Genomic DNA, 16,793 nt, shown 5'->3' with positions numbered 1-16,793 from the left:
CGGCTGTCACAGCGTTTCTTTATATTTTATATCATATTAGGTAACATCTCGACTGCAGCCATTAGGTCCTTCGGGCTAGCCAGTCAATGTTTTGGGTGGTCAAGGCTAATCCTTCTCGATTGGAAGACCTTCTCCAAAATTATTTTTTCTTATTTTAATACAGCGCAATCTAGTTTGTATATATTTAACTTCATTAACGTTTGTCATTTACCTACCTTTAAATTATTATCAATTATTTCTCTATGTTACAAAAAACGTTTAGCGATTGATCTTATAGATTAATGTTATTTCATTCTTATTTGTTTTATACGAAACAATAAAAATATAAATCATCAATCATGTCCCTTCCTGTGTTAAGTTTGTAACTGACAATGACAATTGACAATGATGGTATGTCAATTGTCACAAATTGCATTCTATCTCCTATCAAATATCAATTCAAGTAGTGTTTGGCGCGGTGATAAGGGTAGGTATCTAAGGTCGTTTGATCACGATGTTTTTATTGTTTCATCTATTAGTCGCTCGACAGATATTGAACATTAATCACGCTTGTTTCGTTAATAAGAAAGAAATAATTTCCGTACACAACCAGAATGTCTAATGTTTCATTGGATGATAAAACTATGGCAAGGCAAAACGGAATCGTTCAACCTCTGCTAACTGGTAAGATATTAAGTTTTTATTTGAATTTCTATAAAATTTAATTTTTTATTAATACGATGCACTGCGTGAAACTAATGTTTCAAACTAGCAACATCAAGTAAACTTAAGTGACCCCAATAAATTATATGGTTAATGTTTTCTTGGTGAGATAATGGACTTAGAAACTCCAATCTAAGTTTTAAAATTACTGGCTAAGAAAGGAAAGCTAATTAAAATATTTATTTATGTGACAAGTATTTCTTCATATTTCATAAGTTTTTTTACTGAGGTTTATATTTTACTCTTAATAATTTATGCTAAGTAATAGTTACATACAAAGGAAACTCAAAACTTTTATCTTATCAAACCTATTTTTATCTCATTTTACCATAATAGTGGTTTATATCAAAGTGTTTCTGTATTGCCTACTACATAACTGTTTATGATATTTAAGACTACTTTAATTTGGTTTATCAGAGAGAAATGTTGATGTTTATCTTTTAATTAATAAAATGTCTATACACAAACTGACTTGTATTTTAATATCTGAAACTGTTATATTTATATATTGATAAACGTTAAAAGAATATGTATTTACCTTTATTTTTAGCAATTCCAATGATGTACTAGCTCCCTACTTGTTATCTAGCTTGAAACAATTGGGTTGACCATTTTAAAACTGTATGTTTCTCTAAGTCAAACAATTATTATTATATTTTGTTATAAGGGTATGGTCTAATACAGTTGAAATAAGATAAAAGAATATTTTAAAGCTAAATTAATTATTTTAGATCTTTATCAAATAACAATGGCATATGCATATTGGAAATCTGGTAAAGTAAATGATGTTGCTGTCTTTGACCTATTTTTTCGCACAAACCCATTCCAAGGAGAATTTACTATATTTGCGGGCCTTGAAGAATGCTTAAAGTTTTTACAGAATTTTCATTATTCTGAAAGTGGTAAGTAACTTTTATATTCTTTAGTAGGCAAAGCTATACAAACTGAAATTTTCTTTTTTCAATTTTAACCGATTGCCTTTCCATCAATTAACAATTTTTAATTTCTTTATTTTTCAGATATAGACTACTTGAGGCAAACATTGCCATCAACAATAGAGTCTGCATTTTTTGATTACTTAAAAGATTTAACCTGTAAGGATATCATTTTAAGTGCGATTGAAGAAGGGTCTGTTGCATTTCCAAGGTATGTAATTGTGCTATATTTTTAAACTTAGTTGTAGACTTAGCAAATTATGTTTAATGTTATATTATAGTTAGTTATATATTATCAGAAGGATTTACGTACAATCCTTAATTGATTATAATTACCCTCATTAGGAGATAGAAAAAATAATATATGTTTTCTCAAATGTAGAGTATAAAAACACCAAACACTAAACAAGACCAATAAATTCATTATGACAGAGATAAGAATTGCTAAATATTTGCTTCAGATTATAGGTTCCATCATTTTACAGAATGCATTGCATACGGCAAGTCTTTTAAATTAGTAGTAATTTAATTCTTAAGGCATCTTAAGTTTAAATAATACAAACACCATTTTATTCATTTACACATTTTTGTTATTTAAACAGTATTTTAGAATATGGTAACATCAATACATATGTTATGTTCATATAAACAGCGTATCTACTTAAGAGCAATAATTGTATGTTGTAATAGGTACATGAACTTCCCTTTTTGCGGTCATTAAAAATAAACAACATCAAATTAGACGTCGCATTGATCTCGTCATGCAATAAAAATAAACTTGCACATCTTGATGTATGACTCAGAAACATTTATGCCTGTTACGTATTGATTATTATATAATCAATTTCCTAGCATTGTAAACAGAGATGTTAATTTTTTACAGCAAACAATTGTGATTATTTTTATGTTAATGACATCATAGCCACTTCCGGTTCCCAGTGGTTAACACAAGAGTCGTTCGATTCCCGCCGAAACAATAATTCACGTATTAGTCGAAACAGAAAGTTCATGTACTTGCCCAAATATTTTATCAGTGAAACACATGCGACTGAAAAGTCATAAATGTAGCCTTTGCGTCTGTGCGTTTTCAAAGAAAATTGTAATTACTCGAATCATAATTGTTCCTGTTTTCAGAGTCCCATTATTAAGAGTCGAAGGCCCGCTGATAATCGCTCAGTTGTTAGAGACAACTCTTTTGACCCTGGTTAATTTTGCAAGGTAAGCCATATATATATATTATATATGACAATCTATAATTAAGCATGACTCATAATATTGTCTTCATACATTTACGAAAATGTTTAATAAGCCTTAAGCGTAACAATTTTGTGCTGAGGTCACGCGTTGCTTACGAGTGAACGTCGTACGTAATAAGGTATAGGAACTATTAAATATATTTAAGGTTTACTTTAAATAGTATATGTATGCATACTCTGCTAATACTAAAGTGAATGACAATAATTGACATCAAAAATATGTTTATTTATACTACTTTACTCCACCAATGTACCTGAAGATATTTAAAAAAGCTAGTACCTGCTTGTACGATATGTTTTCATTAACTCTTACCTTAATTTTTATTTGTTAGAGATAATTGTACATACAAATCATCTTCACACATCTTTGACAAGTTTAAAAGCGAAAATTCAGACTAAATAAGTAACTAGGAGAATAAATATTGGTACATCCTATAGCGTTCATTTAGGCTAGGAACTCAGATTTTTTATTTTATTTTTTTAGTTTGTTTTAAGTAATCAAAACAAATGTTCTACATGATTTACGTTTTTATCAATACTACTTTATACGTCTAAATATACGAAATGGGACCTAGGTCGTCTCGGTAAATAAGTTGGGAGAATTATACGCAATTTGAAAACATGACAACGTCGCATACGTTATCATAATATGGACAACAGCCATTGTTATATGGCATTTAAAAGAATTCTGAAAAGCGCCCTAAATACAGTATATCGATAACAATATCTGATACGCTTGGCTAAACAAGTTGATTACTATGTGCAGGTTATACCTCATTTACTACATAAGTGCTAAGTTCTTTATGATTGTGTAACATGATAATGTTTCGTGCTCAACTTTAATAAAAGTATGGGAAAAGTTTTTGTAAAAAAAGATGAATAATTAAATACATATGTATAATGTAGGTTCATAGTTTATAGTTGGAACGGCATAGTGTAGAAATACTGGCTTATTATTACAGTAACTGTTTTGAATTGGAAAAAACTCTTTATAATTTCCAAGTCGAAGCATGTTTGGTAATGGCAGACGTAGAAAAGAAATTATTTATTTTTTTACACTTCGTTGCAAATAAAAGAAACACAATACATAAAAATTATAAGGGGTGCAACGGGCGGCCTTATCGCTAATAAGCGATCTCTTTCAGGCAACCCTAGTTAAAGAGAAAAACTAAAGAAATAAACATGATGCGTGCGAAAAGTGCAGAACCAAATGTTATATAAAAAATATATAACTTTACCTACCTACCTACCTAAGTTATTATATGCTCCTATGTGGTGTCTATGACATCTAATGAGATTTATTTCCAACATGCAAATATACAGTATTTACTTCACCTACATAGTAATAATAACAATTATTATTAAAAATTGGTAAATAGAAAATTAAAAAGTTTTGTCCTTGTGACGCTGGCAGCGTTTCCTAGCTGTATTGCGATACTTATTCGTTGAGCGAGGAAAGCACCAACTCTGGGGACACCTGTAATATCTACCAGGCGCCAACTTAAATCTTTAATTAGCGCCTGTGCATTTGAACCCCACAGCCCAAAAGTCTACTCTAAAAGGAACAAAATCGAAGTTAGAGGAAAAAATATTTTTCTTTTAAATTTTGTCGTCTGCTCTGCAGCCGCTCCGCGCCACTTGTCTATTATATTTGCCAGTTATCTATTGTATACAGAGAAAGTCTTGCACGTCCAAATCCTTTTATTATTTTAGATTAATAGGGCTTGTGAGAGATCAAGATAAGACCGCCGTAGCCGTCCGAATAGTTTTGTTACATGTACCTATAAATGAATATTTCTGGAAGAAATCATCCGAAAGGATAGTTTTTTTTTTAATGGCTCTGGCACGATTTGTGCATTAGCCAGCGTCAAGTATATATATATATAACGTCAAGTATTTTTATAATTCGTGCTTGTATTTAGAAATTCGACCGTGTCCTTCATGTACGGTTTAGGCACTCGCCCGGTACCGCACAACCCGAGAACCACCGACAACAAATTTAAAATAAATTAAAACTTGCCCTCGAACCGGGAATCGAACCCGGTACCCCTCACCTAGCTGCCACTTAATAAGACCGCTAGGCTATGAAGCCCCAAGGATAGTTTAATTTACATTTAAGATAACGTTTTGCAGTCTTATGTCTACAAATGCAGCTCGCTACAGAATGTTTGCTGGCAAACATATTTCTTTATTAGAATTTGGACTCAGAAGGGCACAGGGACCGGATGGAGGACTTTCAGCATCGAAATATTCGTATATTGGTGAGTATTATTTGTAACCAAAATATGCTTTCGACTGTTTCTCTTTGCCTCTCTTCTGATGAATTAGTTGGTATTACAGAATACAAAAATTAGATTGCCAAAATAAGGGTAAATAATTGCAATTTTACAATATCTTAACTGTATCAAATAATTGTGCTAAGGCCGCGTACTGTGTAACGCGGTCAAAATATTATTTAAATTGACAAAAAATGTTCTTCAACTGGAATAAATTTAAAAAGCCGTTCACATTTTATATTTTTATATTGGAAATTATGACTTCCTTTTAAAACTATTAGATTTATTGGTTAATAGGTTACATATAATTTGAAAAATTACTTAAAGTAAATTTTGCGTATTATTGATTGTGTAGCGTTGTCTGCGGCTTACATTGCTGTGAAACTAAACCTCGCGGTGCCAGGCACCGTTTCTAAACTTCTATACCGCGATCGAATGAGTTATCCATTCATAAAAGTTTCGAATAGTTTCATTAATTTGTTCTAATCACGCAACAATAACCCTTGACATTGGGTATGTGCTATTTGTAATACATTTTATTTGTCTACGATGATTTACATAACAGTACATGACGATTTAAATCGAATTTTGTCACTAAGGCTTATAAACAGATCTTCAATTATTTAAGTCACATTGGCATCTCACTACCGCCTTTAACCAATTAATCCCTTATAAAATTATGTTTTTTACTCTGAACGTACGTAAGTTAAATTCGACTTACTGTTTGTGAAACCATAACATTTTCTTATTCCGAATACATAAAGGAAATAGAGTTAGACATAACTATAATTCAACTTTCAGGGGGTTTCGATGGTACGAGCAACGTCTTAGCGGGCAAGATGTTCAATATCCCCGTAAAGGGGACGCATGCACACTCGTTCGTGACGTCATTCAGTACACTTGATGACATACAATGCGTTACATTGCCACACGCCGAAACACAAGAGCAATGTAATCTTCTAGAGAAATCTTTAGATTGGCGTAACAGGCTCTCGCTAATATTGGACGCGTCTCCCGAAGAAGCTAGCGACGGAGAGCTGGCTGCTTTGATATCGTATGCACGAGCGTTTCCTTCGGGTTTCCTCGCGCTGGTCGATACCTACGACGTGAAGAGGTACCGCTTTGATGGCTTGCACAGGCAACATATGAATGGGCATTCCGGCTACAATAGCAACTGTGGAACCAATGGTATTACACCGGCTATCCGTAGTAGATGTGGATACACGGTCGAACGCACACTGAGGTAAACATGAATGCAACATTGACCTATCGCTCATTATGTAGGGTTGCCACCTCCACAATTTATTTCAATGGAAATGGCTTGTCTTGGCTATTTGATTAAGGTTGCAACTCTACTTAGAGACAGAACAGTTTCATTATCATCGGAGGGCATAACACATCTCAAACGGCACACGGTCAGGGTTGTCAGAAGTGCGTAGACGGCGCTTCGATGTAAATAAAAAGGCACCAGGTCTTTGCTTCAGTGTGACGTCACGTCCCCTTCGGACAGAATCATTGGGCACAGTTGCATTGTAGGGTTTGCACATACATTCTGTATAACATTGACCTACACAAAACTCATACAAAATATATTAACAAAATATTCATGGATCAGTGAGGTCAGTATGATATTGAATGTTTCATATGCATGTGTTAAGTATTAACGTAATAGAGTAAATTTGATAATACAATAAATATTACATTGTAAAAATGTAAACAAACGATAACTGATCATAATTATTTTATTATTAGTCACATATTAATAATATTTTTGTTTCAATATCGAGTTCTTTTCATTATATTGAAGAAGAATTGCTTATTCATTATACAAGTCTTATCATTTTTCAATTTCACCTCAAAATTTCACCAGTTACACGTGTTATCATTGTTTTTTTATAAAATTAATTATATACAAGGACTTTTAAACAAGTTTTATGCCACAAAATTCATTTCTCTGCAATTGTCACCTTTTTTTTTTTTCGTGTGCACGTTTTCCAAGCACCTTTAGTGTTATTTAAAACTGTTTTTATTGCAATTTACAACATTTTATCACGATATATGATTTAAGATGGATTTCCAATTATTACTTCATCCCATATACATTACAGTACGAACATTAACTGTTCGTAAATAGCGATCAGTAAGCAATATAGAAAAATTGCTATTCATCCACCCGCTATATTAAATCTATACTAATATTTTAAAGAGGAAAGATTTGTTCATACTTATGTTTGAAACGAATTGGCTCAAAAAGTACTGGACCGATTTAAAAAATTTTAATTGCAAATAAGGATCTCTTCTAAAACTATATTAATGTTACCCAAGGTGTAAAAAAAATGCGTATAAAATATCTTTTATCGCAGACGCTGCGAAAAATATGGATCATAGAACAAAAAAATGTTCCACTATGGTTTGTGGACTCGTTTTCCGCACTTAGACGCTCACTAGGTCCGTTGTACGTTAATGTTCCACTATATTAAAGAACATATCAATATCTAACAACAAAAAAATGTCCCCATGTGCGAAGCCGCGACGGGCCGCTAGTCTATTAATATTGTTGTTGTGTTATCAATTTAAAATTCTATTTCTTGAAAAATGGACATAGGCCCAACCAGCACACAGTTATTGTGTGCCGGCCTTTTAACCAGCCATACACACTTAGACACTTATCCTTTGGCGTTGCGTAGAGATGTGGGGTCACTCTGCATCTTCTACCGCATTTACCATGGAGAGTGTTCAGAGGAGTTGTTCGGATTAATACCTGCAGCTGAATTTCATCATCGGACGTCGAGACAATACGAAATTCCACCCGTATCACCTCGACGTCCGCCGTTCCACAACTGAGCGTTTTTCAAGGCAGTTTCGGCCGCGCACCACCACTATGTGGAACCAGCTGCCCACTGAAGTATTTCCGAACCAATTCGACTTAGGGTCCTTAAAGAAAAAAGCGTACCAATTCTTAAAAGGCAACGCACTCGCGAGCCCTCTGGCATTGAGAGTGTCCATGGGCGGCGGTATCACTTAACATCAGGTGAGCCTCCTGCCCGTTTGCCCCCCGTTCTATAAAAAAAAAGACAAAAAATTTAAAACTTTAATTAATATTCTTTAATAGGAGCGGTTTACTGAACTTTTGCGCTGTTGCATTGGCATTACACGAGTGCGGATATACAGCTGTAGGGATTCGAATCGACAGTGGTGATTTGGCATACCTCTCAGTATTAGCGAGAGATACCTTCAAGAAAATAGCTGACACTTTCGCCCTGCCATGGTTCGCTAAGCTGACAATCGTCGCCTCAAATGATATAAATGAAGACACGATATTGAGTCTTCATGAGCAAGGTCATGCAATTGACTGTTTTGGTATCGGAACACATTTAGGTATGTTAAGACTGTTTTTTTTATATATTTTCACTTGTCAAAAGAAACTATTTATTTATTTATTTAGACAGCAGCTTACAGCTTACATACATCTATAGGGGTTCTTTGATTTTCTTATTTGGTGATCACGTCAACAGTAATTATACAGGGCGTCCCAAAGTTATGGGACATGAAGGGAAAGTACCTTAACTATCGTAGATAGGGTATTTTACTTTAAGAAGACTTTATGTTATTTTTAAAAGTTAGTAATTCTGCATTCAAAGATTTTCTAAAAATTACTTGCCTCGTCTGGAAATCGAACCGACTTAAATGTAAAAAAAATAACACCCCTACTTTTATGATGCCAATCGAAAGAATGGCCAAAAACTAATAACTCTTCATAAGTAACATAGTATTTTAAAAGAAAGGAACAGCGTGAAATTAATCATTTTAATGAAATTAAAAACATTATCTATCGTATTTGGTCTCAAGAAACGTACGAGTCACTGAAACGAATAACCAAGTGCGTTTTTCACTCGGTTGGTGCGGCCTTTTAAAAAACCATCTTATTTTCTTAATCCATTTTGCCAAGGAACGTATTTAGATATACTTTTGTAAAATGTTACGATGAGGAGCGGGGATTGAATTAAGCCGTTATTGTTAATATTATTTTCAACTTTCCAGTACATAATGTCCACAATTAATCCCGACAATCGTTTTTCTTTGAAAATAAATTGTTTAAGAAAGATATGTTGTAATTTTTCAATGCGCTTTTTATAGACTATTAAGTTTTATGTTTTTATTGAACGGCATAGATAAAAAAATAATAATCTAATTTATAAAAATACCAGCGTTTCAAGACAAATATCATCATTACTGATGCAACAATGTGTACATCTAGGATTATAAATTTTAATGCATCCTAGTATTTAAATATATGTAGTTTAAAAAACAAATGAGAATAGCTAAAAGAAAGTAGAAAATTTTCATTAAAAAGAAACATGAAAAACAGCAGTTAATTTCGCACAAAATATATGAAATATGATTGTTTAATCACGCTTTATATTAGCGGTGATACCCCTTCCAGCGATTCTCTGCGGAAACGTAAATAACGCGCTTTAAAAAAATGTCTGTTTTAAATGACCAGGGCTCACGGTTATCAAACATATCTATAATTTTTCATTTAATTAATACATATAAACGTTACGTAATTGTTTATTTTATTATGTATAAATAATAATAGTTTCTTGATCAGTTACATGCCAGCGTCAGCCAGCCTTGGGATGTGTCTACAAGTTGGTAGAAATAAATGGACAGCCACGGATCAAGCTCAGCCAAGATGTCGGAAAAGTAACAATTCCCGGTCACAAAAAGGTAAGAATACCTAATACGACTTACGACTACACTTTTAAATAAAATTGTTTATTTTAAAGGTATTGATTGCTTGCACTTGAAACGTCGATTTATATTTTAGCGTTATACATTCGCGTTTATATCTGTAAGATTTATTTAAATACTTTATTTTCACCCTTGCTTTATATTTACTTTAAAAAAAAGAAGCTTATAGCTTTGCCGGCTAAAATATGAATGAATGCGCGAACTTTGCCCCCGAAATCTTAGCAAGTTACGTGACGAGGCGAATGACTTGATAGAAATGAAATGACACTTGATAATATACGTATATATATAATATGTGCTGTTTTTAATTTGCTTGATAAAGGATTATGTACGACCCGATTCAAACATTTCTTTTGAATTTTCATGATCTTATCACTAATTCATTAGTGACATAACGCTTAAGTATATTATGCATTTTATAGTAATAAGTGACGCGCACTATTAAGTGTTTATCACTATCAAAAATTCCTAAGATTCGAACGCAGGACCTTTTGGTCGTTCTAGTTATTCTGCTTATTTATGTATTATACCAAATGTGAAGTAAAACGATATCGCGTTTTATGTTATGTCCAACGCCATCTAGCGATGAAACAATTCTTTATTTTTGGTGATTTACACTGCTTAAATATTCTTTCTTCATTCGATATATTTCTTTTAATTTATTTTTATTTTAGTTAGAATTTATTGAAATGTTTTATACTAAAAGTAGTACTTTTACTAAAGAAATGTTTAAACATCAGCTATTAAAAGTTACGGAAAGGTTATTCTTATTATTTATGACCTGTGCTTAAGATTGTGATAAGCGGAAATATTTTATGTATATTTACGTTATTTTATCTTATCTTTGTCAATATAATAATAATATAATAATTATGCTACAAAGTATTCTTGATAAACGGAAAGAATAAAGAAACAATTTGATATGAATGTTATAAACCTTTCCCCTTTGAGCCCTGTTATTAAACAATTAATACTCATAATATCTTTTAATAAACAATTAATACTCAAACGGGGAAGAGGCTCACTTGATGTTAAGTTATACCGCCGCACATTGCCAGAAGGCTCGCAAGTGCGTTGCCGGCCTTTTAAGAACTGGTACTCTCTTTTCCGTTCGGAAATACTTCAGTGATCACCTTTTTCCACATAGTGGCAAAACTTAAACTATTTCAAAAAAGTTTCATTTCTATTTTTTGTCTCCAGCGAATGTGGTTCTGTTAAGCACATTGCCAGAAGGCTCGCAAGTGCGTTGCCGGCCTTTTAAGTACTGGTCCTCTCTTTTTGGTTCGGAAATACTTCAGTGGTCAGCTTAAAAGCTGCCACTGAAGTATTTGCCACTTTGTGGTAAACCACAAAGTGGCAAAACTTAAACTATTTCATAAAAGTTTCATTTCTATTTTTTGTCTTAAGCGAATGTGGTTTTTAGTCGCCCGAAACAATTTTTCCTTGGGTAGGCTCAGGTTGAACCACTTCAAGTGACTGCTTTACAAACTACACTTTGCATATTCCAGCCTTCGTTAGAGCAATTTTTTTGTTTTTGATATGATGAAGGCGTGATAAAATTGCTTATTAATTCAATATAAATGATCGGATTGGGCCTGGCTTCAACCGTACCCAAACTTTGAATAACATATTTAAACCTTACTCATGAATCATTAAATAAATTAGTTTGAGTTTATCGCAAACAGACAAAGACAAACAGATTTCTGTAACTGCGGTGGAGGACTTGTATTTATATAATAAAAAAGTTAGACAAATACTATCGTCGCCTTTTTTGTAGACATTATCAAGCTCTTCAACTTTTCTCTAGAAATCTAGCATATAACACACCGTACGGTGTAGGAATCGTGAGGACACCGGCATGCCTTAAACCGAAAAAGTCGACGGCGTGTGTCAGGCACAGAGGGCTTAATTAAAAGTCTGTTAAGGAAAATAAATAACCGCAAAACACATACAAAAATCGGATACCCAGATCTTATCGTTTGTAGAGCCACTGGTTTTTGCTTAATCGGATTTCACTTAAACATTGACGAACTGCTGGCGGCGCACGTGGGTGTTTCACACTTAAATAGCTTAAGATGCGATACACCGACAGCTCACAAGAGTAATTTTAAATAGGTATGTATTATTTGAACATTGACCAACTGCTGACACAGCTGACGTGGTTGTTCTACATTTTAACTGCTGAAGGTGCGCGATACACCAACAGCTCACAAGAATAATATTATGTATGTGTAAATAGGTGTATGTAGTATATTATTACACAGTATAATAACAGTATTGTTTTATAACAATAAATCAATAATGTTTGAATATTGGTCTGTCTTATTCATTTCTCCCTTCCTCTCAAAGTGGCGAAGACTCCTTCAACCCCTAATTATCGTGGTGAGCCTGCCCCATAACTTTGAGATAATTACCTTGAACCTGTGATCCTACCGGTAGGGCTCCGTCTGTTACCTTAGGTCTCTTGGTGCTTATTATTACATTTATATATTTACTATAATATATTAGGGTTTATCTGTAGGGCTTAGAGATCCGTAGGGTTGGGTTATGCGTGTCCTCACCCTCTCATATATATTTAGTGCAGCTTGCTAAAACATACACTGCAAATACTATTCACATACTTCTGACATGTATTACATATAAATTTAAACACACACAGTTATAATAACCAAATTTATAAGAAGTGATGTGTTTTAATAAATAAATGCAGTATCTAATATATAAAATTATCGTGTCGCGGTGTTTGTAATTAAACTCATCCGAAACTGCTTGACCGATTCTCATGAAATTTTGTGTGCATATTGGGTATGTCTGAGAATCGGACATATATTTTTCATCCCCCTTAATGTTAAGGGTAGTCCACCCGAATTTTTATTTTTTATTTTTAGACAATTTTTTTTTTAAATTTTTATGATACAGCATTAAAAAATACATACAACCCCTAATTTTCACCCCTCTACGATCAACCCCTATTTTTTATTATAAATGATATACATGGCAAAACGACGTTTGCCAGGTCAGCTAGTTTTTTTATATATACCTTCAGTGAGTTAATTTTCGGTAATAAGACTTACACAATAGCTAAGGCCATGAGGCCATCCATGAGGAGATCAGCCTTGGCGTCTCGTGCCTTCCACTCTACTGGTCATCACAATTCTCCAAGTTATCCGTAAGCTCTGCTTTATTTCCAAGCTCAGGATAATTTAGTGACACTGAAGAAAAATGGTTTCACTTGCCTTAAAAATTCTACAATCATTGTAAATATTTCCAGGCGTACAGATTATTCGGTGCGGATGGTCACGCGCTGATAGATCTATTGCAACGTTCGTCGGAAGCGGCGCCTGAGGTCGGGCAGAAAGTACTCTGTCGTCATCCCTTCCAAGAATCCAAGAGGGCCTACGTTATACCCAGTAAAGTCGAACATCTTTATAAGGTAAATTAATTGTAAAAAAAAGGGTGCGTGACTTATGTACGCGCGTAAGAAGTTATACTTCTTTGGCATTATTAAAAATAGTTTTTGATTGCATGCAAATAATTAATTACAATTAAATAATCAAAGACTGGAAAAGGAGTCATTATAGTCAATAAAGTTCAGTTTACATTTGAAAAATTAAATAAATATTTATTATTATTCTCTTACATTAAGTGTAACATAAATTCTATTATTATTCCAATGTTGTTTTTAAATTATGTCCAATGTAGCATCTTCCGTGGGCAACTTCATTCTGTTAAGTTTGTGTCACGGTGCGCGCGCATCGTAAAATTTTACTCTCATCAATTTTTCATAACGCGCCTAAAGAAGTATAACTTCAAAAAAATTTCTTTATTACAGTTTAACGTTACTATAACGATCAGTCTAATAGTAATACCCTTCCCCGTTTAAGACCTATTCAATATCTATGTAAGTTATTTAAAAAAAAAAACAGTTATTATTAATTAATAGACCAAAACCAAAAGTTATATAATTATTTGTCCTATTCATTCTATTGTTTTTTAATTAAGTCTGGTACCAACTATGAAAATAAAACGATTAAACGTTGGCGTCTTATATACTAGTGCATTCCTTTTACTATAGTATTCTTTCGTCTTATTCTATCAAATTGTGTTTACGCTGAGATGAAAAGAGAAAGATGTGATAAAATTGCATTTGATTATTTTTATATGGAATGAGTGTAGCCACAGCATATTGTGTGTATTAATTTATATATTACATGGTTTTCTTTGAACCTAATTAATTTAACGGATAACGATGGGAAAAATTAATAGGATTTTAAATACATTTCCTTAAAATTTTCTTATAACCTTAACTTGGCGATTAAAAGTGTTACCTTTATGAATAAAATTTTGTTTGTATATATATATATATATATATATGTATGTATTTAAATTAATTCAGATATACTGGAAAGACGGACAGATCACCACCGCACCAAAGCCGCTGTCCGAAGTTCGTGAAAGAGTTCAGGCGTCGCTAAGAACTCTACGTCAGGATATCAAGAGAAATTTGAATCCTACGCCATATAAGGTATTTATTTTTTACAAAAGTATCAATAAATTAGCCTTTAAAAATAATCAATTTAATTATTGTAGAACTTAGTTTTTCCCTAATACTACTAAAAATACCATTACATAATAAGTATATAATTAATTAGTTATCAATAATTATCTAGTTAGTAATAAATAATGACCTACAGCCCTTTTAGGTCTTCGCCGTAGACATACGTTTCTTTGATAATTTTTTTTATATACAAACTAGTGGACCCGACAGACGTTGTCCTGCATGATATTTCAAGCGATTAGTAAAGCAAAGTATGAAAGTACCGACTGCAGCGCCATCTGGCGGGCTGATTTGTGAATCTAAACCATTCCCAGATCCCCTTGAACACACACAAAAAATTTCATCAAAATCGGTCCAGTCGTTTGAGAGAAGTTCAGTGACATACACACTCACAGAAGAATTATATATATAAAGATAGGTTAACAGCCTTCTGGGCCTGACCCATGTAGATTCCTTGGGCACCTTCAAAAACATGGACAGTGTTGGCTTAAGCGTCCACCTCTCAATCGAGAGTTTGTGCATTTGGTTAAAAGCCGTATCAATAGACTTTTCTTCCTATGTGCGCTTTTAACACTTACGATGACGGCAAACATCGTAAGACCGGCATGTCTAAAGGGAGAGAGTGGATGGTGCGCTCCTGTTCCCTCGTCTTCATTCTCACGTCTTCTTCTCACCTCAACCGGCTACGTATGGCTCAAAAGCCTTATTAAGAAAAATAACTGACCACAAAACAGATATAGATATCTAAGGCCAAACCAAGAGTTTTTTTTATGTTGCTATTGGAAAAATTAAAAATGCTAAATGTTTTTTTTAAACTTCTCAATTTCACTTATATTATCTGTGAATAGAGTTTAATTTTCGATATATAGTAATGTATTAATATTAATTAGATAATTTATTATTTTCAGGTCGCAGTAAGCGATGACCTCTACAGTTTCATTCACGACTTGTGGCTACAAAACGCACCGATCGGTGAATTATCCTGAAGTACATCCAAAACGGAATTCAACCGGAATAAAACACGTAAACGTTAACTTTTTAAAATGGTGTATTTAGTAGACATTTTATCTACCAAGTAAGCGGTTATAGGCTCGGTTTCTATATGAAACTTACAGATGACCGTTATAAAATGTTAATACACGTTTACTGTACCAAACTGACATTTAAAATATCTGTTTGACAGTTTAATAATGACATAGTCAACCGTGACAATGCCAGTTGTAAACTGTCACATTATTAGTTAAAATGATTTTTTATCCATTTCATTATTTTACTCTCAAGTAAAAAAGGAACAAATATTTTTTGGTGATTTTAATCAACTTTATATAGGTTTTAATTTGTAAGTAAAATTTAAAAATCATGTACATTTTTAATTATTTTAGGAATAACTATTAGGGACCTTTGAAACTAAACACTGCATTTAAAGTAGCGATAGACGGTAAAAATCGAAGTACAGTTAAAAAAAGAAAAATATGATATGCAGTATTTAATCTAACTTAACTAATATGGAGAATAATTTAACTTATTGACCTAGCAAAAATAGGCTTTTTTGTAAAACCACTCGTAGCAATTACGATAGTTGTATTTAAGCATATGCAAATTAACCAAATAAGAATTAAAAGTTTAATCCCAAATAAAGAATAATATTTTTACACTTCAATGATAAGTTTTTTATTCACGTACTGTCTCAAAATGGTGTATGCGCACAAAGTTTGAACAGCCTTATTACGAAATATTGTCCCCCCCTTGCTACAAATGTGCTATCAGGTATAATTTAGGCGAAAAAGGATTCATTATGCGAAATAGGCTAAATCTTTTCATTGTAAAACATTTCAGATAGGAAATGGTGGCATTTTGTTGGATAGTCTAACGGATAATGTTAACTTTATTAGGGACAGAATCAAAATATAAATTACATATAAATAATAATTTTCAGCCTAGTCTGTAAATCGGATCCCATCAATGACATTTGGTGGAATCGGAGTAGATCAATATCTAAGCATGTCCTTCTCCTGGAGACAGCTGTTTATAATTTTGTCTGTGGTTTTCATTCTGTCTCTATGGAGTATTTTTTCTAAGCGCCAGGCATTCATTATTTAGTTTAAAGTGTAGATTATCATTATTGATGAAAAATATTGTGAATATAAAGAATATCTAAGTCTCTTTTCTTGATGAATACCAGCTTTTCGCTTGTTGTTAGTTTTAGGGACATAAGGTCAAAATTAACATATTGTAGTAATATGTGCATAAGAAAAGGTGTATTTTAGTGCTTAATAAATGTATTTTTAATATTAGTAATTATAATTTGTTA

General features: G+C 32.9%; 1 protein-coding gene across 2 annotated transcripts; it reads left to right on the top strand.

Moving 5' to 3' along the window:
- The first annotated feature begins 429 nt into the window (after positions 1 to 429).
- LOC125051215 (nicotinate phosphoribosyltransferase) lies at positions 430 to 16,010 on the top strand. Of its 2 annotated transcripts, none has more exons than XM_047651435.1 (11): positions 430 to 663; positions 1,434 to 1,604; positions 1,722 to 1,848; positions 2,772 to 2,855; positions 5,027 to 5,154; positions 5,971 to 6,283; positions 8,282 to 8,547; positions 9,782 to 9,900; positions 13,196 to 13,357; positions 14,321 to 14,449; positions 15,391 to 16,010. In XM_047651435.1, exons 1-11 carry the CDS (start codon positions 594 to 596, stop codon positions 15,466 to 15,468), a joined length of 1,647 nt encoding a protein of 548 aa, XP_047507391.1. In that variant the 5' UTR covers positions 430 to 593; the 3' UTR covers positions 15,469 to 16,010. The 2 variants fall into 2 exon arrangements, with proteins under 2 accessions (XP_047507391.1, XP_047507382.1); XM_047651426.1 differs by having other exon boundaries at positions 5,971 to 6,412.
- The last annotated feature ends 783 nt before the right edge of the window (positions 16,011 to 16,793 follow it).

This window comes from Pieris napi, chromosome 1 (assembly GCF_905475465.1).
Source record: "Pieris napi chromosome 1, ilPieNapi1.2, whole genome shotgun sequence".
In the NCBI taxonomy this organism is placed as follows: Eukaryota; Metazoa; Arthropoda; class Insecta; order Lepidoptera; family Pieridae; genus Pieris; species Pieris napi.
Note: the sequence above shows the minus strand (reverse complement) of the source record. Positions and strands in the feature narration are given on the sequence as shown.